Raw genomic sequence first — 23,752 nt, 5'->3', positions numbered from 1 at the left:
TCCCCGCGGGGCGGGACCGGCCGCAGAAAGGGACGGGAAAGGCAGCGACACAGCAGCTTCCAGCGGGACAGCGGAGAGGGAGCTTTAGGCTGGGAACTGGAGAGGCTGCGAAGCCGCCCCGCAGAGCCAGAAGCGGGCCGGGCTCATTGGCACGCTGCCGAGCTCTGGCACAGACCCCTGGCGTTCCCTTCTCCTGCCCAGAGCCCGCAAACACGAGGCGGCAGATCCAGCACCGGGACACAGGTACAGGAGCTGCACAGAGCAGGCTGGCCTCCCTGAACCTGCCTGTCAGAGGGCTAGGGACCTCTGCCGAGCCATCAGGCAGAGACGCTGACAGCACCACTTGTGCCAAGCAGCAGGAGACACGCAAGGGGAGAATGGGGCTTCTTATTACCTACAGGACATGTTTGTGCAGCGTCCCTCCTAGACCTGTCCCTGTGGTTAAGCACTTAGAATCTCCGAATTCCAAGAACGGTGCAAAGATGAGTTGGGGGAGTTTAATTTTTTCACCAAGATTTGTGCATTACTTCATCACAGTTCTAAGCACTCATGTAATGACTACACTTTGCTAGGTTAGACTGGCAGTGTACAAGGATCAAATATCAAAGCATTTCCAGAGTTCAAGCTGGAACAAACAAAACCAAACATTAAAAATAAAAAAAATATTTTTAAAACGTTGAATTATTAATACATTCTGTGAAGCTGAACTATGGTAAATTTATTCTAGCCTTAAAGGCGTTGATCATTTTAGAGTAAAGAATATGACACACTTCTATCCATTTGAAAATATTTTATTACAAGACGACACATTCCAACTTTTTCCAACTCTGGACCTTCCCTCTGTCAGTACACAAAACCTAAAGAAGTGATCCTTGTTCCTTCGAAAGTCTTCCCAATAGTCTCCATCTTACCGGTAGATTCTTCGTGGCTCACGCAGAACGACACCACCCTCCTCCATAGCCTTCTCAAATTCCTGAATCTTGTTTAAAAGATAGACACAAATAAATACCAGAAAAAAAGCTAGCAGCACTTAAATATCAGTAGGGACATGTTATATGGAGGGGCAGAGGTTAACAGCTTCACGGAAGCATAATACCAGGAACTGCAGCTTGTCAAAGCTGCCCTTCTGAGTGTTGCAAGGAGGGATTGTCAAGGCACATAAGAAAATTAATGGTCAAGAGAAGTAAAATTAAATGCCTAAAAAGGAGAAAAGGGCCAAAGGAATAAGGAGATGGGTACTTACTGAGTCACAATGGTGTTCCCAGGGGATAATGGCTTTGAAGTTCACAAAGTTGATTCCTGCTTCCAAACAGCGCTGTGCCATTACTCGGCCAAGGTTTTTGCATGCGGCCACTCCCTTGGGACTGTACAAGTGTCTCTTTATGGCCCACTCTCGGGTAGAGGCAGATACCACAACATCCCCATTGGAGCGCTCAACAAAGGCTTCTACGTAATGCTGTGTCCGCTCAAGCCGTAATCTGAGTGCAGGAAAGAAATAAAATTGAATATTGTATTATATTGTATTATATTGTATTGTATTATGTTTTGCTTATTAAGACACAAAATAGAACTCGTGTTGGAAGGAAAGGGTTAAAAGTGGAAGAATAGTGAGGAGGATTTGCTCAAGTGACCTTGCAGCTGGGAATGCCAAGGCCTGGAGAATAACAGGAAACCCCATGTATTATGCCCACTGCTGTTGATCCTCTGTCTGTTTTGAGAAGTAGCATCCCTGTGTAGAGATAACATAGGTGTTTGAAGAGCCTTGGAGGCTCCCTCATGGACATGCTCGAGTTCCCTGTTTTAACAGACAGAAGATCAAAGCTCAGAGATAATAAAAAGCACACAAGAGGAGACCACAGCATGATGGTAAACCTAAATGCCCTTAATAAATGGGTGCCAACAGCAGGCACACCTGCACAGACTAGGCCTGTGTGTCTCTGCCTGGGTGTTGCTTTGAGATCGTCCAGTTAGCAAGATAATTAAATAAGTGTTCTCTGCATTTCAGCCATAGTTTTGTGGTTGTTACAGCTGCCTGCCTGTGTAGACTCACACAACCCCTATTACTAGCTCAGAAGAGTGAAATTCCAAGAGCAACTTTTCATCAGTTACTCAGGGCCACAGTGCTATGTTGCTTCAGACCACCGCCCCCTCCAAACCAAGCACTGTATACCTGCACAGTGTGGAACAGATATATATGAGGGGAACTGCTCCAACATAAATGAAACTTTATGGTCACTGTGCAGTCCCTTAAAGGCTTGTGCTGACACAGCAGGTAACAACTTGTTGAGATCTGCAAGTGGTCAGAAAGTACCTCATAAGCCTCCTGGAAACAGCAGAATATTTATTAAGAGCAACTATTTCTTACTGCACTGAGACAGGCTTTCCCAGAAGGAACAAACTGGATGGGGTTCTCCTCACAAAAACAAAATACAGACTTTGAAATGCCATCTTAGAGTAAAACTTATTTTCCAAAGGACAAGTAAATTAGAACAAAAAAAAAACCCCACAAACAACCCCAAACAAACTATTATCGTGCCTGAAATAATACCATGAACCATGGTAAGCATCAGAGTGAGAAAATCCTGAGTTAAAAAGCTGTTGCTTAAGCAACATTACTGTTGCCTTAAAAATAGATGGAAAAATCTTGACCACGTATGCTTTCACATGCTACTAGTCCACTGTTCTCTGAACAAAAAAGATGCCTGCTGATTAAGAAACACCAACATGATAACTGATTCAGCAACTCAAAATACACATTTTGTATGTGGGTTTATGAGGTTTGTTTTAGGTTTGTGGGGTTTTGGTGGGGTTTGTTTTGGTTTGGTTTTCTTTTGGAGTCTTCATTTCTGGCAGTAAGTTCCTGACTCACCTGTGCCAGAACTCACGCTTTGGCCACGTTGTCTTCCAGCCACGTTCCTTCCTCGCCAGGGCCATCTGCTCCAGGTTCCGAGGATTTCTGTTAGTGAAGTTTGGGGCAACAATCTCATTTTCACTTGTGTCCACTTCAGTCTCGGTTTTGAGTCTGGCTGTAGTTGATGCTAAACGAAGACCTTGGAGGGCAGAGAAGATAAAAAAACCACCAAAGATTAAAAACACATAGAGAGTAGAGTGGATACAGTACAGAATGACACACCTTACAGAAGTCTACAAGGCAGACTCATCTTGCTTTTGTTTTTTAAGCACTTAACAGATGAATGACAAGACATCAGCCTGTTTTATGAGGTGAACCCGATTTATGAGGCGAACTGCGAGTATACTAACGCCGCTTCTAAACTCGTATATAAAATATAAACTCACGCCTGGCTAGGAGATCCCTAGGACTAAAGCTTTACAGAACGCTGAAAGCGAAGTACACAAGGAACCAGAGACAGCGCTACCAAACAACAAGGTATAAACCCTTTATCCTTGGCACAGCAGTACCGCCAAGACACCGGGAAGGGCCGGCAGGGCGAGCCCTGGGCTTACCCGCGGCACGGAGCCCGCCGGCCGCCAGCAGCAGGCGGCTGCTCAGCGCCATGGGGAGCCGGGCCCGCCACAGCCCCGGGCGGCCGCCGCTGCCTTCCTTCCCTCCCTCCCGGATGCTCAGGGACACCCGGGGACTGCTGCCCTCTCTCCCTCCGCTCAGGGACACCCGGGCACTGCTGCCCCCTCTCCCTCCGCTCAGGGACACCCGGTCGCCGCCATGCGGGAGGGGCGGCGCTTCCCGCGGAAGCGGCCCCGGGAATCCCGCCCGGCCGGGGGTCAGGCGGAAGCGCCGAGCAGGAGCAGCTCCCACCCCAGTGCCGGCCCCCGGGAAGGCGCCCCTGTGGTACTCGCGTCCCGCACAGCAGCGCAAAAAGCACCGCCCCGACTCGCGGACTTCTCCCCGGGGAAAAAAAGGTTTTCGGAAATGCCGCCTTCCAGAGACTGGGTCGGCTTTTCCTGGAAAGGGTATTAGGAAGAGGGACCAAGGCGCGGAAAAGAAAGGGGATGGCTAAGAGCAGCAATAGGTGTTTCGGCAACTACCATCATCCTGTTTCAGGCTTCTTTCCAAGCGCTCCTGCAGCACACAGCTATAGCAGAGCTTCTCCGCCTTCCCAAAGCATCCTCCTGCAAGCGTGACCGTGCACGACCCCTGCTTTGGGGCTTTATTTACCTGCTGTAGCCCTAAAGATGCATTTAACGAGCCATCTAAGAGCAAACTGTGCTGACAGGAGGCTGAGACCCTGGCAGCAGCTGGCAGATGAACTCCGCACACAGCCACAGGAGCCAGGCATGCGGAGGGCACTCCTGGCCTCACAGGGAACCGCCTGTCAAACCACAACAGGCCTGTTCACACCACGCCCCATGAACCATTCATTACATGCCTATAATGAGGTTTACAGGTTCCCCATCTCCCCATCACTCCCTGAGACTTTTCCCTCAGACTGTAGCAAGTTTTCCTCTATCCTACAAGCATCACCACTTAACCCAGTCATGGAAAAGTGGTGGGATAATAGGGACAGTTACAGCTCAGAGACCTTCAAACAATACACTGGTGCCATTATCAAGTGCACACAATCGCACTCGTGACTTAAGGTAATTCTCATTAAAAGCGTTTTGCCTGAAGTGTCAGCTTGATTCTCAGTTTCTCCAGGAAGCAGGACTTCAGCTTCTTCATCTTTTGCCATCTCAGAACCTGAGATCGGTCTCGGAATTTGCAGCCCTCCCCCAGGACTCGGGGCAGGATCCTGAGCAATGAGTTTGAGAAGCGCAGTTACAGCCAGGCATGCCGAATTCCCCGCTTTGGGAAGCGGACTATTTCCCGGTGCTGGGCCGCAGGCGCCACTCCCGCGCCCGTTCCTCACCCCGCCACCGGCGGGGCCGCCCGCGCCTGCGCGCCCCGGCCCGCGACACATTCTAGAAGCTCGTGGAAGCGCGCCCGGGCCCGCCCCGTCGCGAGGCCCCTTTGTTCAGCCGCGCCCGCCAATCGCGGCTCGAGGCCGGGCGGCGCCGCGCCCCGGGATTGGGCAGGCTCGGGAAGAGGCCCCGCCCCCCGCGGGGCGTGCCCCGCCCCACCACCCCCTCGCTCAGGGGGGCGCGTTCCCAGCGTGCCCCGCGCCGCCCCGGCTATCCCGCCGCTCCGCGCCCGCCCGTCCCTTCCCTTCCCTGTGCGTGTGGCGCCGCGCCCGGGCGAGAACATGTCGGCCATGGAGGGGCCCTTGGCCGTGTTCGGCGAGCGGACCAGCGGCGACACGGTCCGCACGCAAAACGGTAACGGCGGCGCGCCCCGGCGAGGGCCCGGGGAGCGGGAGGGGGGGAAGGGAGGGGCGGGAAGGAGCGAACATGGCGCGGCTATGGCCACCCCTGCCATGTGCTCGCCCGCCCCGCTCTGCCCGGGAACCGCCGCTCCTCTCGACAGATTCCCTCTGTCCTGGACCGCTGTTGCCGTGCAGGGAGGGAATAAAGGAGGGATGGAGGGAGGAAGGCAGGCGGACGAGGGGCACACGCCATCCAGAGCCGTTTCCAGGAGTCTGAGGGGCGGCGCGATCCCGCGGCTCCCGCCCTCCCTCCCTCGGCGGCCGGTGCTGCACGGGGGCGGCTCTGCCCCGTCCTCCCACCGCCTGGGGCCCGAGCCTGCAGGGCCTGCGAGGAATTCTGCAGGGAAAGGTCCCCGCTGCCCAGCAGAGGGAATAACCTCCTTGGGAAAGTGGGGGTGGCCCTCGAGATGCGTGTCTGTAACTGTGGCTCTCAAACACGTTACCCATTGCTCAGGATTGTACCTCAGGTCCTGAGGGAAGGCTGCAAATTCCGAGACCGATCTCGGAATTCTGAGTAGACAAAAGCCAAAGACTTGCTTCTTGATCAAACTGAGATTCATTCCTGTAGCTCTGATGGTGATTTCGACAGACCACTTAAAATTTATAAGCTTATATTCATGAGTGAGATTCCACGTGGTAATGGTACCTTTGGTACAACGTTATTTCTTCCAGAGCGCTGCCATTAATCCTCCTAAGGAAGAGAAATTGTTGTGTTGTTGGAAGGTCTCTGAGTTATAACTATTCCCATTTAACTACCACTTTTTCAATTTCTAGATTAAGTGGCTATGCTTGTGGGATAGAGAAAAACTTGCCATGGTCTGAAGGAAAAGGTTGATTGTATCTTTTTCCTATATGAAGATGGCAGAACAACCTTTAAATGAGCCAGTGTTTTAGAGGCTTTGTGATGTTTCAGTAGTGACTCAAAGGTCATTTTTTCGGTGACTTAGTTGCAAGAGTAAATGTTTTGTTTCAGTCACAGGCCTGATGTGGACCAAAAGATGTTTTGCTGATTGATGTGTGATGATTCCGTTGTTCTCTGTCTGCCCAGAACTGAGGACTGTTTGGAGTCTTGTGTCAGGACTTGCTGCAGGCAGAAGCAGCAGTTGCTTCCAACCCCTCCTGATCTAACACCACTGCTCCTCTGCCTCAGTCCTGTCCTCCATCTTACCCAGACAGCAGAGAAAGCATTTTTTATCTGATCAGTCAGTTTTGCCAGGTTAGCTAGCTAAACCAGCTGGGAGGGAAGAGTGAGGTTTGGTGCAGATTGTATTTTTTTAGTAGCAGCAAGCCTAGCAAAGTAAGGTGAAGCTTCAGGTTAGACAGGCTGAAATATAACACTAGATTAGATTACTTGTCAAGTTCCTGATTTGTTGATTCTTGGTACCATTTCTTACAAACCTGAAAATCATCCTGAAGCTGGGAAGATAAAACTTTTTTTTCTTACTTCTTTCATTTATTCAGTTACTGCTGCATCTGCTATTGCCAATATTGTAAAGAGTTCTCTTGGGCCAGTTGGTCTGGATAAGATGTTGGTGGATGATATTGGGGTAAGTAATGTTACTTTAAGAAGTGTCAGGAGGACTTGTATTCCTGTGTGAAAGTGCTTCCAGTTAGTGTGGTCCATAGACCTAATGTGCCTGTGCCTGTTAGTTCAGTGGTTCTGAGAGGGATGGAACTGTGGTAAAATTGACTGCTGTGTAATGTGTGTTACATCATTTTAGTTTCATCTGTTGTGGTGGTAATTTATGTGGTACAGTTATTTCATTTCTATAAGTAAGTTCTTGTAACCACTTAAAATACAGGTCTGATTGGAAGAAGTGAGTCTCACCATGAGCGAGTCTCAGGTTTAACGGGTGCTGGCTTCTATATCCTGGTTTCCACACTAGGAGAAATAACAAAGAAAAAAAAAATCAAGCAATTCATAACAGATTTTTAAGTAATGTTTTGCATTTTAAAATATTTAAAGCAATAGAAGAAAGTTTGTCATTTTCTACACTGATGGAATAAAATAGTGTGTTGGAGGGAGGTCATTGCATGGCTGCTACTTATCCAGTATTTGCAAAATGTTTGATGAGTTTCTGTAACATAAAGGCTTTTCTGATCAAAAGAAAGTGCAGATTCTGCACTGGTAAGATTTCTGTTATTAGAATGGGACTCCTGGTTAAAAAAGAAGCAGGAAAGTTTTGGTATAAATAGTTATTTTATGGACAGTTGCAAAGTGTAATTAATTTCTTTTTGTATGAACGTTGTGAAATGCAACGGTGAAAGCATGATAGAAATATACCTCATATGCACATTTGATTTCTGAAAATTAGGACGTGACCATTACTAATGATGGTGCAACCATTCTGAAACTGCTAGAGGTGGAACATCCTGCTGCAAAAGTCCTTTGTGAGCTGGCAGACCTGCAAGACAAAGAAGTTGGTGATGGGACCACCTCAGTGGTATGTAGCAAGTTCTACAGGCAGATAATATCAAAAGTCAGTGTTTAGATTTGGTATTTTCCATAGATGCTAGTTTCCATATGCAAAGTGGTGCTCTGGAAGAGAATTTGCTTACTTCTGTTTATTATTGATGTTTTCCTGTCATGAAGGTTGATGATAGAGGCTGAATTGAGGTTTTTCATTTTTAATGACTGCAAAAAGTGAATTACCAATGAGAATATTGAGTGTTGAAAACTTGCCTGAGACTTTAGATATCTTGGTGGGGGTTGGAATTAGGTAGCTCTCACCTCACATCAGAAACTGTTTTTAATTGTGTTGCACAGAGTAGTTATTTTGCTTCTGTGGAATGCATGTATTTGGTGTTTGTATTTCAAACAGGTCATTATTGCTGCAGAACTTCTCAAAAATGCAGATGAGCTGGTGAAACAGAAAATTCACCCTACCTCCATTATCGGTGGATACCGACTTGCCTGCAAGTAAGAAACTGATCCAGTTGAATTTCTGCGTTTTGTGGCTGCATTAGTACAGACTTTTTGGCACCAATTGGAATATGGTGGTCAGTTGCAGGGGTGGTGGGGTTTTGTTGGTTTGGGTTGGGTTTTCCTGTGGATTTTCTTTTTTTTTTTTTTTCCTAATTGTATTTCTGTAATCATATAATGGAATGACAGTCACGTTACTGTCCTTGGAGAGCAGTTTATTTTATCCCTTTGTTCTTGGAGGTAACATATAGAAGAGCTGAAAACATGTAAGTTTTTGTCTTTTTGTGGAGGTGGTTCTTTACCAGTTTGTTTGTCTTTATTTTACAGGGAAGCTGTTCGCTACATCAATGAAAATCTTGTTATTAACACAGATGAGTTGGGCAGGGAGTGCCTAATTAATGCTGCTAAAACATCAATGTCCTCAAAAATTATAGGAGTGTATCCTTTAACCTGATCAAGTGAGTGAAGTGAGAGTGGTTGATTAGAGAGCTTCAGTAGCTAGGCTAGTGTATCCTTGGCAGCAGGTTTCGTGAACAGGACACAGTGTTGAAGCTGTTATGTTTATAACAGGTGTTTTTCAGATACTGTGACCTGACATGGGAAAGCATCTTCAAAGTCTTCCCAATTTATTTAAATCTGGGTTGGCACATCACAATAACTTTTAAAGCTAAGAATAGCTTTGCTTGTTAGGGAGACTAGACAGTTGAGTGAATGGAAGAATGTGTTACAGAAGTACCTGGGGAGTGAATCTGGAGGAAAGAAAGTTGAATTTTACTCCTTGGGCACAGAAGAACCTGCATTTTTAGCTTTTGTGCAGACTGAACACAGGATATATATTTTTCTTTAGCAACGAAAGGTACATAAAAAGCAGGTTTCCTACTAGTCTGTCATCATTTTCTTACCAGTGTTTCATCTTCTAGAATGACTCATTCCTTTAAGATAACGGTAAGGAGAGCTACTAGCACTTTTGTGCCTTTCTGAAGCTTTTTTTGGAAACTTAGCTTGGGCACTGTCAGGTATTTCTGTTCATGGTTTGGTTTGTTTTTTTCTTTTTTCCTTAAGCATAATACTAGTTTCCTTCTTCAGTTTTAACCTTAACAGCCTTTCAGTGATGGTGATTTCTTTGCTAACATGGTGGTGGACGCTGCCCTGGCAGTGAAATACACAGACCAGAAGGGTCAGGCTCGGTACCCCATCAACTCGGTTAATGTTCTGAAGGCCCATGGCCGCAGCCAGAAGGAGAGCATTCTTGTCAACGGTTACGCTCTGAACTGCGTGGTGGGCTCACAGGGTAAGGACAGGCTGTGCTTCTGAAATACTTGTGTCAGCTCAGTCCTCTTTGTCTTTCTGCACTGCTCTTCTTACTGGCTGCTTGCGTTCATTGCAAGTCACCTGGGTTTTCAGTTCCAGAGCAATTAAACAAGAATACAAAATACTGCACCAGTGTTTCTTAGACTAGAGCTTGCCAGCTAGCAGTGATCCACATAGTGTTGGTGAGTTGGTGTAGTTTCCTTAGCTCAGTGTCAGCAAGGTAGCATTGTGGTCTAGTGGAACTTAAATGCTTCCCTTTTGGGGAGCCAGAGCCAGGTTTGTGGGGAACTGTTCCATTCATCACAGCTGTGCTGTGATTAGATGACAGAGGATGTGAGGCTGATAGGTTAGATTGTCATGGTCATTCACATTTTGATGACAGTGTGTGTAAAAAGGTAACACAGAAAAGTTTTCATTGGCATTTTTCTACAGTAGGGCAGAACTGGAGGTGGAAAAGCAAACAGTAGAAATCTGAAATATGAAAATAACAATAATTTTAATCTCTAATGTTGACTTGTTCTGTTAAATCAATTTGACAAAATCCTTCTTGCTTATTTTTCCTCATCAGGTATGACCAAGAGAATAGTTAATGCAAAGATTGCATGCCTTGACTTCAGCCTGCAGAAAGCAAAAATGAAGCTTGGTGTTCAGGTTGTTATCTCAGACCCTGAGAAGCTGGACCAGATAAGGCAGAGGTGTGTGGAAGCTTGAATAACTGAGGCAGTGGGGTTTCACAGGCTTGATGTGCTCTCTTCAGTTGAGGTGGCTCAATGTAATTTTGGCTGAGTGCAAGAGGTAAAAAATGTTTTGACTATTAACATTTCCCAGTAATACCAAATAGTAGTGGAAGAAGTCTTCACTTCTGGAGGCAGAACTAGTATTAAGTCAGTTTTCACAAAATGCAAGTATGTTTGTGCAGTGGTCCATTCTTGCAGAGCTCTGCATTAAGGTTTCAGGAAATTGGCTGACAGGATGTGATGGTATATTTTTTAATACCTTTTTATAACTTTGACATTAATCTTTGCAGAGAGTCAGATATTACCAAAGAAAGAATTCAGAAGATTCTGGCCACTGGTGCCAATGTTATTCTCACTACTGGTGGTATTGATGATATGTGTCTGAAATACTTTGTTGATGCTGGAGCTATGGCAGTACGAAGAGTTGTAAAAAAGGACCTTAAGCGTATTGCTAAGGCATCAGGAGGTATGTCTGTATAAGAATAACTGCTTTATAAATTTATTCTTCAAAGTAGAAGCTGTTGTTAGGGTATTTCTTACCTGATTTTTAAAATACAGCTTCTTTACGTTCAAGATCAAGATGAGTTAAGCCGTGTCTTTTTTAGCTTTAATGTTGCTTTTAAGTGACCTTTGTCAAAGTAGTAGTATTGTAAGTCTCGATTGTTGAAGATTTGCTGTGGAAGGAGAAAAAGCTGCCTTGCACTGTGAAGATTGGCCTCTTGTAGAAACAGGAGCCATAATCTGTGTTTATTTAGAAGTCTTTATTATGCATGCATTCGTAAGCCTCTGTTTAGATAGTTAAGTATATTGTTTAGATAGTTCGAGACAAATAAAGAGCTCCTAAATCACTAAATACATACTTTAAAAAATCTGGTCTTGTACATACTTTTATCTGCCTGTTCCTAAATTTGTAAGAAACCATTGTCATTGTGGTAAAGCATGGGAACTTGTACTGGCTGTGAAAAAAGTGCTGTAAAAGTTGAACAAAAGGAGAAGTCCGTTTATCAGTTATAAACTGAAATACTGAATTGCTGCCTGAGAACTGGAAGTGTTAAGAAAAATCTGTTTAACACAGCTTTTATTTCTTTTTTACTTTCTGTACGATGTCAATGTTAACTTCACTTTTTTGTTTGTTAAAGCAACCATATGTTCAACCCTTGCAAACCTTGAAGGTGAGGAGAGTTTTGAGGCATTAATGTTGGGACAGGCAGAAGAGGTGATTCAAGAGAGAATCTGTGATGATGAGCTGATTTTAATCAAGAAGTAAGTATCCTTTTAAAAATACTCAGTTTTGTATATGTTCTCTACTAAGTTTAAGATAAAATTCTATTTATTTACTTCATGCTAAGTGGTTGGAGTAGTTATAAACATGGGAAAGTAGATATCACATCCAGTGCAAAGTAGAGGTGAAAGTATCAGTATTTAATATCTTTTGCTGTAGCTGGATACATTTTGTGAACTGCAGTATATGAGACAATCAGATTGCTAGACAGTTTTACTTAAATTTTTGTGTGTAAGTAAATGTTTCTAAATGGGCTTCCCTTTAGAGATGGTAAAGAGAAATAGGTACCATCTGAGTAATTTCATCTGAATAAAGAGGTATGAGCTAAATCTTTCCATTTGTAGTGAAGACTTAAAATATCAATTCATTTATTGAGAACATACTTTGGAAAATAAGTTTTCCACTGCTTCAGTTTCCCTTCTGTGTTCACGTTCCTGTGGTGTCATTTGAGTGTGAATGAAATGCTTTGCTCTGCCCCTGGCACTTGTGTGTCAGCTGCATGGTGACAGCCTTTTCTGGAACACTGGCAGTCATTAGCTTACTTGAGGGCTTGAGTGCAAAAGGAGTCTTTCTTACTAAGTACACTTACCCCTCTTTGATGGGAAAATGTCTTGTCATCACACTTTGACAGGTAGCTTTCTTTAAAATACTAAAATTCAAACTGGATGCTCGCATGTTTGAAATTAAAATGGTGACTGAGTTACAATGTATGTATCCTGCAAGGGTTCCTAACAATGTTAAGATTTTCTTTTGAATATTGAAATAATGAGGCTCAACTGAACTCAGCTTTAGAATAAAAAATGTACCAAGAATTTTAATATAGATTCCATCCAACACAGCTGACTTCTGATTCGTTTTTCTCTTAGTACAAAGGCTCGTACTTCAGCATCCATTATCTTACGAGGTGCCAATGACTTCATGTGTGATGAAATGGAACGATCTATACATGATGCTCTCTGTGTTGTCAAAAGGGTTTTGGAATCCAAGTCTGTTGTCCCAGGTGGTGGTGCTGTAGAGGCAGCACTTTCAATATATCTTGAAAATTATGCAACCAGCATGGTAAGTCTTGCACAAAGAAGCAATGGTGTGTATGTGTTAGACTTGCACAATGAATCTCCAAGCGTTTATTTTCATCTACAGGAAGTCATTTCTGTGGTTCATGAAAACCTAATTATCTTACAGAATCTAAGATGGCTCTTTAATATGGAGGGATATGGATTAATTATTTCTCTGATAATTAGACTCTATGGTTCTTCGACCCAAACACAGGTTTTGCATGTGAAAACCCCTGCCTATTAGTGCTTTTCTTGATTGTGGCTGTATTTTTTCCTCTCGTTGTAGCTATTGGTTTGAAAACTTTTTTTCCTCTTTCTAGGGATCACGTGAACAACTTGCAATAGCAGAATTTGCAAGATCCCTCTTAGTAATTCCAAATACATTGGCAGTAAATGCTGCTCAGGATGCTACAGATCTTGTTGCAAAGTTGAGAGCATTCCACAATGAGGCTCAAGTTAACCCAGATCGCAAAAATTTGAAATGGCAAGTATCTGTTTCTTAGAAAGCTAGTAAAAGTTACGTGGGTTTTGGTGACCGAGGTGGAGAATTGTTCTCCCAGATTACTGAACCATGATTTGCATAGTAAAAAAAAAAAATATTATCAGTGAACTCCTCTGCCCCTGCCCTTCAGTAGTGTGTATGTGTAACAAAGTAATAGCTACACAGCGTGCTCCCAGCTGTATTTCTACTGTTTCTCCCTCTCCATCTGACAGCATTTCTTCTTTGCAGGATTGGACTTGACTTGATCAATGGAAAACCTCGTGATAACAAGCAAGCCGGTGTCTTTGAACCAACCATGGTCAAAACTAAGAGCCTCAAGTTTGCAACAGAAGCTGCAATTACTATTCTTCGAATTGATGACCTTATTAAACTGCACCCTGAAACTAAAGAAGAGAGAGGAGGGTGCTATGAGGATGCAGTTCAGTCTGGAGCACTTGAAGAATAACTTAGGCTTTATTTATGTTTATTTCACTTACACTTCCCACTCTTATAACTAAAATGTTAATAAAACAAGTGGTTGAATGTTGCTGCTATTTTCTTGTGAACAAACTTAATTTTTGAAAGCAAGCTTGGTCCTTGCAAGTGAGAATTTAGGCTCTAGTGTGTGTTAACAATTAGCATGCCTACAGCAATTGCTGACCTCTTTGTCAAGTCAGTAATTGAGTGTCAAAAAGTAATGGTGTAAGCTTATTCACTTTTAGGCAAAACAAACAAAATGTGAACTCCATTATTGGAAGTTTATTAGTAAAACGTTTCAAAGCTAGTTCACATTAGCCATTCATTCCTTCACTTTTATCTCTCAACACACATGGCTATTCCCATTCCTCCTCCTATACAGAGAGCAGCAACACCACGTTTTCCACCAGTTCGTTCCAGTGCATACAAAAGAGTTACAAGGATGCGACAACCAGAGGCGCCCAGAGGGTGGCCAAGAGCAATAGCTCCACCTTGGACATTGATCTGAAAAAGAGAGAAAAGTCAATATAGACAGTACAAGAACATTTAACTGGCTTAGCTGACTTTCAACATAAATGACTTCACTGGGATCTAGCCCTTGATTATTTGTGAGCTTGAAACCCCAAACATCACTTCATACAAGAAAATGCATGAGTGCAACAGCTGGTAGTAATCGGTATTTCTTCTGCAAGGGTGCTATCTTCATTCTGAAGCTAAGAGGTGAATTGAGGGAGGGGAGAGTAATACCCATGCTCTTTGCCATCACTGAAAGAATAGCATGGCAAATATACTTACAGCAGCATTTTCAAATTCTGAATTAAGTATGCTTGAGCAGTTGCCTAGATTTGCATAGAAATCCACTGCAACAACGTTGGAACTTGTTCAGCTGGGAAACTCTGCCAGCAAAGCCAGTGGACAGAGAGTGTGAGGAAATGCCTGCTGAGGCATCCCACCCTATTTGCTTACAACAAAGGGATTGCAAGAGAGCTGTGCTCACCCTTACAATCCAGATGCACAGAATGGGACAAGTTTGAATTGCAGGAGGCAAAATAATGCCAGCCTACAAATCATTACCTTTTCTGGATTTACTTTCAGTTCTTTTGCTATTGCAACAGATAGTGATGCAAAGGCTTCATTAATTTCAAACAGGTCAACTTGCTCCAGAGTCCAGCCAGCTTTGTCAATCTGAGAAAACAATACAAATAGGACCTTATTATGTTTTAGGTCTTCCTTAGCACCAAAGGAGGCTTTTTATAAGATGTAAATTGGGTGATTTGAAGCTACCACTTCAAAAAAATTGAAGAAAAACAGTTATATCCAGCATTGATGACAGAATTCTTGAAGACTACAGACTGAGGTGTCAGACAAGTCAGGACAATGAGCTGCAATAGTGCTGGCTGCTCATAAAAGTCTTGACTAATTTTACAAGTGTAGCAGTGGTTGGTGCAATTATAGGAATCAAACTGTACCTGATGCCCTTAACTAGAACAAGCATTGGATTCAAAAGCAGCCTTTAACAGATTAAAAGCAATTTTTTTAGGACATAGTCTAACTCCATTAGGCAGTCTCTACTTAAACAGGCTTTTACACAGGAAATAGTGAGGTGTCAACCATTGGTGATCAGTGCTACATCTAATTTGTCCAGTCTCTCCTGCCTTTACATTGAAAGCTGCCACTTTAGACTTTTCACAGGTGACTTTTGGAAAAAGATTTGGCTCATGTTTTCACTTGAGAAACTTGTGATGTAATTGCCTGCTCTGGTACAGGCTTAGGCATGTTTCACATATGTACATTTTTACTTCCACTCACTTTGTTTCTAACAGCAATACTTTATCAGCAGAGTCATCAGCAACAATGTTTCACAACCTAGGCTAGCCAGACTGGTGCACCTCCAAGGCTATAGTCAAGGAGGAAAGTTTTTTCTACTAGATAAAACAGATGGGATAGAGTATCCCATTCTTCTGGGAAAAGCTTAGGATACATTGTGCTATAGTCATTCTCTCACTATAAAGTACTCTAAAATTCTGAAGTGATCATACATGGAGGGTGTGAACATTTGATAACACACATTGCAAAGTTTATCACAGAATCAGAATATTCTGAGATGGAAGGGACCTGTGAGAATCATTGAGTCCAACTCTTAAGTAAATGGCCTATAAAGGCATCAAAGCCACGACCTTGGTGTTAGTAGGACCATGCTCTATGAAGTAGCATGCCCTTTTTCATAGTATGTATACAGTTATAGGTACAGCTTGTCTGTCCCACAGTTTAAACTAAAACTATGTATCAAATATGTATGTATATGCAGTTACTGCACTCTTGATGTAAAAGAGCAGTTTGAGATATGAAAGAAGATAAAAGCTTTAGCATTACAGTTCTGATTTTCTTGTCAAAAGCAACACAGCTTGGGTGAGTTCAACTCAGACTTCCACATCACCAGGACGTTTCAGAGGTGAACAAAATAAGACCTTTACACAATATTAAAAAAATAAGGAACAGTAAAGCAAATTGGTTCTTAGCTCTTTTCATGCTCAATTTGATAGCTAAGCTTTAACACATAATCAGCTGGGGCTGCATGGGTTATGTCTGTACTAGCAAGCAGTGTAGTAGTGGCTACTCACTGGGGCATTGAGAACCTTGTCCTGTGGACTGAACACTGAGCACATCAGTGGGTGCAGTAATGCTCTGAGCACATTAGATGTGGTTTTGGAATGCACCATCCTGTTTAGTTACACCTGAAAGGAATCCAGCTTGTAAGCTCCAAGCTTTTTGCAGCCAAACTGAAACACAAAGGGCACTGTCCCATTTCCTAATGCAGATGGCACTCAGTGGCCCTTCCCTCAGGGTTGTGCTACTGCAAATACAAACAGGCAATGATCTGAAAAATAACCTGTCCAGACACAGTATCAGAACCGTATCACTCAATTAGGTTAGTTACACACATCCCTGAAATTTGATCTTTAGCTTCCTACATGATCTAGGACCCTTCCACAAACTTGACTAGTTTATGCTCTAAAGTCTATTTATACACATATCCATTTGGGTTTTTCTTTTTCCAACAAGTAGGTACTAGCCTAGTAGCACTAGGATTCCTAATCTTACATACTATAATATTTTGAGCCCTTTTTTCCACAGTTTACTTTTTTCCCACTAAGTTTTCTTTAGAACAGAGCAAAACCAAGGCATAGCCAAAAAAACAAAAAACAATTAAGAGCAAGAGTTTTAACATAATAGATGCATAGGTAAGTGATTACTTACAGCTTTCCTTATTGCTGAAATGGGCCCAACTCCCATAATAGATGGATCTATACCTGTCTGAGCCCAAGATACAATCCGAGCCAAAGGCATAAGACCTCTCCTAGCAGCTTCAGATTTCTTCATTAGAAGAACAGCTGCAGCTCCATCATTTAAACCTGTGGGATAACAAACAACTTGTATGTATTTGTTGGACTTTATGACCTTTACTGTACCACTTTCTCCTGCTTGAAAACAAAAACCATAAATCATTTATTGGTTTAGGTCAGTACTGTTCATATCAGCCAAGTCTGTTCTCTGCCACTTGAAACTATATTGCTGTAAATGTGACACATCTGTGATTCTATCTAGAAAGAGCAGGTGGAAGACTCAAAGTACAATCTGAAAAAGAAGTACATTAGATGTCTTTAGGCAGGCTTTGGAAGGTGCAGAATAAGGATGCAGGAAGATGTTTAAAAGCTGCTCATGGCAGTCCCACAGGAGTAACATTTTCAAACATTAATTGTTTTCTGTTGTCCAGACCTGCAGTGTCAGAAACCCTTAGACAGTTTTAAAAGGAAATATTCTTTCCAGCCTATCAAATATTGCTGTTATTGTCCAAACTCTTGTATTGTTTCATAGAAAACAAAAAAAACAAAAGAAGACTCTGTAAAGACATCCTCTACCACATCTAAAATGGAGTTCTACCTATGTTGTCAAATACTGCCATTTCCTGCAAAGCAGTAAACACACAGCAGCCACACCCCATGCAGAGACCCTGCCTTGAGCCACAAGCAGCTACTGTTCTTTTCCATTTCATTTAAGCCAGATGGACCAACCTGAAGCATTAGCTGCTGTTACTGTCCCAGTTCCATCTGTCAGGAAACAGGGCTTTAACTTTGCCATTGTTTCCAAGTTGCTCCCATGTCGAGGGTGTTCATCTATTTTAACTTCTATAGGACCTGCAAAACAGAACATTATGCTCACAGGTGGGTCCAACCACACAAACACATCTTGAACAGAAAGACAGCAAAAGCAACATGCTGAGAGGGAATATATACCATATTCCTTTCAACCAACAAGGCATTCTTACACTGGAGACAGCTGCCAACTCAAGGCAGTTTAACAAATGGCTGTAACCCTCCAGCTCCTTCTAGCAGTGCAGACAGCTCAGGTTTTCTAAGACAAACACTAGCAGCCAAAATACTGTGTAGTTGTGCAAAAGTCAGTATTGTTCTTGCTGTTCCCAAACCAATAGCTTCTCTTTCAGCAGGAGCGTATATTTCAAATTATACTTCTAGTAATCTTGTTACAAAGAGTAGTCAAGTGTCATTAAATGTTATCATCTAAACTGGTATCATGAAATAGTTTGTAGCCAGCCTAATTCCAGGACTTTTTCTGTGGGGTCTGTCCAATGGAATTGTTGAAGAACTGATTCCTGTTTTCTTTTTGGAAAATTCAGGTTTTGCATCTACCTCACAAGGAGCTGAGGAATTCCTGGATTCTAGAAACAAACCTTTAGCTCAAGCTTTGTAATAGGCCTATTTATATCCCTCACAGATCTAAAGAGAAAGATACCCATAATATGTAACCTTACTACATAATTAACTAGTAACCTTAATTATTGTCACTCTGTATTTTACTAGGTGGGCAAGATTTGCCAGATCAGTATGACTGTTTTAAGTTTGCTGCAGCAGGAGTCTTAAGAAAATTAAAAATACTGATTATGGTACCATATCCAAGCCTGTGGTAAGCAGTACTGTGTCTAGGATGTTATTCTATCTCCAATAAAACACACAAATAGTATTTGCAGAAAGCTACACTGAGATATTCCACATTTGCATTGCTTCTCTTTTACTTAAAATATAACTGAAAGCTGAAAAAAGAGAGCAACAGGCTACATGCTTACAAAAAGGCTGTGTAAGTGGGAAACCATCCACTGATTACAGGAGACATAGCAGAAAATAGATTTTTTTCCTTAAAATCAGCTTTCATTTTCCATTCACACCTACCTTTTTTAGAAGGTACAAGAACAGGAACAATTTCTTTTGTAAAATAGCCAGCTTTCTGTGCTGCTTCTGCCCTGTTTTGTGACTGTACAGCAAGTTGGTCTTGTTCCCCTCTGCTGACTTGCCACTTCTTGGCCACATTTTCAGCTGAAACAGGAACAAAATGCAAACTGCCATCAGGAAATGACAAAATTTTATGTTGCAAAATTGTACACACAAGTGTAGTCATTAATGTTTGCTGTAGCAAGCACCTGAGTTTGTTGAACTGTTTTCATTCCGATTTCCTCATTTTGTTTACTCATATAAACAAAAATAAAATTTTCACTTGGTGAAAATTTCTGTTCTGAGGATGAAATCTCCTCCCACACAATATTATCAAACTAAATACAAATGCAAACAAGCTTTTGTAGTTTATTGCTTCTCTGAATTACTATGCTCAGATCTCTCTACAGCCACTTCCAGGAAAGGGAAGAGTTCTGAAGTCACTCTGTTTCATCAGCAGGGTCTGGAAAAGCATTTGGCTGACCATCCCGTCCAGGGTGCAATAACCTGAAGCTGCAGAACCACACATTATCCACAGGACACTTTACGTAACTCCCCCCCAACTGTAAATCTGTGCTGCTGAATGCTGTATGCAGTTACATACAGAGATTATTTTATTTATACTTTTTCTAAAATAAAGTTCTCAGATGTTGAAGAATGCAGAGAGATTAGCTCAGACAAGAAAAACCCAGAACAGTAGCTTTACAAACAAAACAGAACATGCTTTCAACGCCTTTCAATATTACGTCTGTCTTTCTTTCTTTCTTTCTTTCTTTCTTTCTTTCTTTCTTTCTTTCTTTTTCATGACTACAACATAAGAACAGCTTGAAACAGTTACTTGTAACTTTAGATTTCTGAAATTTCCTGTCAGTGAATTCTTTCAGTTGACCATTTCATTTTATTGACTGTCATCACTTACCTGTTATGCCCATATGATACTGATAAAAAGCATCTGTAAGGCCATCAAGTATTATAGTGTCCTGCAAGGAAGCCTCTCCCATTTTCACCCCAGCTCGCATATGAATGACATGAGGAGCCTGCAAAAGCATATTTTGAAAGGAGTGAGATGTTTACATCTCCAGGACAAAATTCAGACAGACCATTGAAGAGACAGGCCCCTGCCTGGCAGCTGGAGGCACCCATCTTAAATTCTGGCAGTCTCTCCAGCTGCCCACTCTGCCTGTCCCCCCAAAAGCCTGCCAGCTGGCGTGCCATTTTGCCTGTGCATTCCCCAGTAGCAGATCACCATACTGCAAGTGTTGTTTCCTCTCCGCAGACCAAATCTATCATTCCTGGGACCACATGGCTGTGGCTCTCCCATCCTACTAGCCTGCTCCAGGTAGTTCCCAATTGCATTCTGCTGTCAAGGAATGTCAACACCACTCTCAGCACAGGCAGCTGAGCCCTGGCAGAAGAGGCCATTTGTTTCTTCGGCATCAGATCACCAGCTCAGACCCATTTCTGAATACGGCCTTGGGATGAACATCTCAAAGTAAAACTGCTTTGCTTTCTTTCCAAGCTCTAATTGCTTGGTGAACAATAACATTTTCAGTTATTCCTTGGAATTTTAAATGGAGTGTGTGTTTGCAGAGCAGCTTTTCAGTAGCTGCAGTATGAAGACTTTTCCTTATTTTAAAAGAAGCATGCTACTGAATGTGTAAATTCATTCCCAAGCACAGTGACCCTTTCAATCTGCCTCCAGGTGCCAGCTTGGAAACACAGGATTTCAACATCAGGCTCGTTGCCCCCAGTACGTCAGTGCAATGGGAATCTAATCCTCTGCTTTACCTTGCTCATACTTTCCATGCCCCCTGCCACCACGATGCTGGATTCCCCCATCAGTATGGACTGAGCAGCCAGACACACGGCCTTCAAGCCTGACCCGCAGATCATCTGGCAGCTCCAGGCGGGCACCGAGTACGGGATTCCTGCGGCCACGCTGGCCTGCCGCACGGGGTTCTGCCCAGCACCTGCAGGAACAGGCAGCACTTTGCTTTTCTTTGTTCTTAGAAACACAAATGTCCTCCTTGCCACTGTTCACAACGATACCCCAATTCCACAAAAATTTAGAGCTCGCTCCTACTTTTAGCTGGTGGGTAGAGAAATGCCCAGCAGTAATGTATAAACAGAAACCTCTCTCACTTATATTGATCAATAAATACCTGCTACTGATAGTTTTACATCTACAACTCTACTTTTGATGCCAAGTCAGAGGAAATGCTACTTCAGATCAGCCCTAGGCTGTTGTATGTGTAAGATGAGAATAATTAAAATTGCTACTTGCTGAAGAGTTTCTTTTTGACATCTTCTTCACTTCACCAGCAGTTAACTTTCCCTGAAAGTTCCTATGGAAACCAAAAGCACAACTGTGCACAGATGGACCTGAAAGCTTCCAGTCTTTGATGTGATCCTGATGGAGATAACAAGAGCACTACATTCAAAGAAAACGATCTTCATCTGCATCTCCCGAGGCCAAAGCTCTTTGTACACAAAGAAAAGGACAAGGAGAGCACATCATTCAGCAAGCTAAGAATATAGAGGAATCTGAATCATCTTTAAGACAAAAATATATATTTCCTTCCACCACATTTAAAATACAAACCGGCCTATGATTCTACTGATTAAACATTACCCTGGAAAAAGCAGGATCAAGTTCAAAACAAACAATTCCCTGCCAGTTGCAATTTCATTAAATCAAAATATTTGTCTCCAAACAAGTGGCATCGGAGACCTTGCAGGTCAGTCCTGCAGATAAACACAAATGCAGGCCTAGCTCTTAAAACCTCAGTTATCATTACTTAGGATGTTAAATTTAGAAGCTGAGATGATCAAGGTGGGAAGACTGCTGTAACAAAGAAAAAACCTGTCATTCACAGGTACACTGTTGGCTACTTCAGGGATTAAAAAAAAAAAAAACAACTGAACTATTCCCCACAACATTCTTTCCAAAACCCATCCTTTAGGTAACCCAGAGCGCATGGAGAAGAGCCACGACGCTTTCCAAGCCCTTTGTTAAGGAACCGTGTTCCCAAAGGGCAAGGGATGAGGTCCTGGCAGGAGAGACCCGCGCGGTGTCAATGGGACAAGGCCGCAGAGCGGGATGGGGATGTCGGGCCGTACCTGCGGTGAGGACCTGGCCCAGCACCACCTCGGACACCTCCTCGGGGCGCAGCCCGGCGCGGCGCAGCACCTCGCGGATGGCGGCGGCGCCCAGCTCGTGCGCGGGGAGCGGCGACAGCCCGCCGTTGAAGGAGCCTGTGAGGGGGGGACACAGAGGGCTCAGCGCCCGCACACCCGGGAGCCCGGCCCCGCGGGAGCGCCCGGCCCCCGCGCTGCCTCACCCACGGCGGTCCTGGCGGCCGACACGAACACGACCGGGTCCGCGCTCATGGCGGGAGGCGGCAGAGGCGGCGGTAAAGGCGGCAGAGGGAGCGGAGAGGAGCAGCGGGAACACCGGCGGAGCGGCGGCGGCGGCCGGAGAGAACGCGGAGCCGGCGCCGGGCCCGCCCCTCGGCCGCGCCGGGCGGGGCGGGAGGACGGAGCCCGGGCTGGGGATTCGCCGCCGGGAGCCTGAGGACGGCAGGGGGCCGGGCCGGCGGTGGCGTGGCCGCACCGCCCCGTGGGGCGATCGATAGGGCGAGGGTGGCCTTGTGCCGCTCCTTCCCCCGCCCAGCCCCTTCCCAGCCCCTTCCCGGCCCAGGGAGGGAGGAGCGGCTCCTCAGGCCAGGCCGGGGGGGGTCACTCCCCGCGCCCCCCGCTCCCACACCCGGTGCCAGCTCCCTCGGGACTATTTATTTACAAAATAAAGCCTGCGGGTCAAGTGCTCTCTTGTCAGAGCGTGGCTCTAAGGACAGTTTGTCTATTTCATAACGGCGTTTCTTAGTACCTGCGTGAGCAGGAAGGAAGAATAATAATTTGAATAAAACCGTACAGAACTATATCGCCGGTCTGATCTGCTCAGCAACTGATGCCCAGAGATTAACCAACACCCAACTCGGCCTTTTTTTTTTTTTTTTTTTTTTTTTTTTTTTTTTTTTTTTAATATATATTTTCAGTCGAAGCCTGACATATATATATTAGTACAGGTGGTGCTCCGCTGCCGGCCCAAAAGCTGTTCTATCTGACCTGACGAAAGAGGCAAGCAGGAGGCTGTTCCCAGGCTACTTCCATGGGAAGGGATGCTGCAAGGGGAAAGAAAGGCGAGGTGGCCTGGAAGGGCGCGGCGCTGGCCGCAGGAGCTCCTGGCAGCCAATATTAAGATATCTGGAGGAAGAAGGGACAGAAAAAAGGGAAGAACCAAGAAAGTAAGTCAAAGCAACTAAGAGTAAAAAAAAAAAAAAAAAAAAAAAAATTACACGGGCTGAAATAACTGGTCAATTGCACAGCCTTGATCTTCAGTCCTTACTCCTTCCTTTCTCATTCACAGATACCTGGCCTAAGGGACATGCCAGCCAAAGCACTGCATTGAATTTGCATCTGAAGGCCAAGAAAATGGTTGGAAAACGTGTTGTTGCTCCTACCTTAGCTACAAAGTCTGGAGACTTTTTTTTTTCTATCCAGGTAGTAAAATTCTGTAGGTTTTCACAGAGAAAACATAAGGACAAATTACGTCCTAAAAAGCACACAGTATATGATGACAAACACCGACAAACATAAATGTGGTTAGATATGCAGTAAATGCACCAGCACACCTGTGGTCACATCCTGCATGGTGCCTAATCTGAACCTGGCAATATTAAATCTGCATCCACAAAATGCATCTGAACCTTCTGTGTGGGCACAATGAGCAACAGGAGGACTACAATACCTGAAGTTGGATTTTTTTGACTCCTATCAGCCTCTATTCTTGTATTACAATGTAAAAAGCTATAGCTTTATTAGATAGGAAAAAAATCCTACTTCAGCTACAGAGAGCAATATTG

At 44.0% G+C, this 23,752-nt stretch overlaps 3 protein-coding genes across 3 annotated transcripts; 1 reads left to right on the top strand and 2 right to left on the bottom strand.

The window, feature by feature from the left end:
• Positions 1-768: 768 nt before the first annotated feature.
• Positions 769-3,701, bottom strand: MRPL18 (mitochondrial ribosomal protein L18). The gene is made up of 4 exons (XM_083857235.1): positions 3,466-3,701; positions 2,870-3,050; positions 1,244-1,478; positions 769-979 (listed from the first exon to the last, which is right to left on the bottom strand). The coding sequence occupies exons 1-4, from the start codon at positions 3,515-3,517 to the stop codon at positions 908-910; spliced, it is 540 nt and encodes a 179-aa protein (XP_083713361.1). The 5' UTR covers positions 3,518-3,701; the 3' UTR covers positions 769-907.
• Positions 3,702-5,097: 1,396 nt separating this feature from the next.
• Positions 5,098-13,688, top strand: TCP1 (t-complex 1). The gene is made up of 12 exons (XM_083856999.1): positions 5,098-5,232; positions 6,741-6,826; positions 7,595-7,723; positions 8,102-8,199; positions 8,530-8,640; positions 9,312-9,493; positions 10,082-10,208; positions 10,541-10,716; positions 11,390-11,513; positions 12,399-12,591; positions 12,908-13,071; positions 13,318-13,688. The coding sequence occupies exons 1-12, from the start codon at positions 5,160-5,162 to the stop codon at positions 13,532-13,534; spliced, it is 1,680 nt and encodes a 559-aa protein (XP_083713125.1). The 5' UTR covers positions 5,098-5,159; the 3' UTR covers positions 13,535-13,688.
• A 117-nt stretch (positions 13,689-13,805) lies between these two features.
• On the bottom strand, positions 13,806-22,251 carry ACAT2 (acetyl-CoA acetyltransferase 2). The gene is made up of 9 exons (XM_083856998.1): positions 22,172-22,251; positions 21,951-22,085; positions 20,619-20,800; positions 19,750-19,867; positions 18,792-18,935; positions 17,619-17,741; positions 16,804-16,958; positions 14,620-14,730; positions 13,806-14,049 (listed from the first exon to the last, which is right to left on the bottom strand). The coding sequence occupies exons 1-9, from the start codon at positions 22,218-22,220 to the stop codon at positions 13,882-13,884; spliced, it is 1,185 nt and encodes a 394-aa protein (XP_083713124.1). The 5' UTR covers positions 22,221-22,251; the 3' UTR covers positions 13,806-13,881.
• Between the last annotated feature and the right edge of the window lie 1,501 nt (positions 22,252-23,752).

The sequence above is a fragment of the Zosterops lateralis genome, assembly GCF_965231275.1.
Source record: "Zosterops lateralis genome assembly, chromosome: 3".
In the NCBI taxonomy this organism is placed as follows: Eukaryota; Metazoa; Chordata; class Aves; order Passeriformes; family Zosteropidae; genus Zosterops; species Zosterops lateralis.
This window is presented reverse-complemented; position numbering and strand designations above follow the sequence as displayed.

Coding starts and splice junctions, on each gene's coding strand:
- MRPL18 (XM_083857235.1), bottom strand. CDS start 3,517: ATGGCGCTGAGCAGCCGCCTGCTGCTGGCGGCCGGCGGGCTCCGTGCC. Junction 3,051..3,465: donor CGGCGGGCTCCGTGCCGCGG/GTAAGCCCAGGG, acceptor CTGCCCTCCAAG/GTCTTCGTTTAGCATCAACT. Junction 980..1,243: donor GGGAACACCATTGTGACTCA/GTAAGTACCCAT, acceptor CTTTTAAACAAG/ATTCAGGAATTTGAGAAGGC.
- TCP1 (XM_083856999.1), top strand. CDS start 5,160: ATGTCGGCCATGGAGGGGCCCTTGGCCGTGTTCGGCGAGCGGACCAGC. Junction 8,641..9,311: donor TCCTCAAAAATTATAGGAGT/GTATCCTTTAAC, acceptor ACAGCCTTTCAG/TGATGGTGATTTCTTTGCTA. Junction 10,209..10,540: donor CTGGACCAGATAAGGCAGAG/GTGTGTGGAAGC, acceptor TAATCTTTGCAG/AGAGTCAGATATTACCAAAG.
- ACAT2 (XM_083856998.1), bottom strand. CDS start 22,220: ATGAGCGCGGACCCGGTCGTGTTCGTGTCGGCCGCCAGGACCGCCGTG. Junction 22,086..22,171: donor GGCCGCCAGGACCGCCGTGG/GTGAGGCAGCGC, acceptor CCCCCCTCACAG/GCTCCTTCAACGGCGGGCTG. Junction 16,959..17,618: donor AACAGCAGCTAATGCTTCAG/GTTGGTCCATCT, acceptor GTTATCCCACAG/GTTTAAATGATGGAGCTGCA.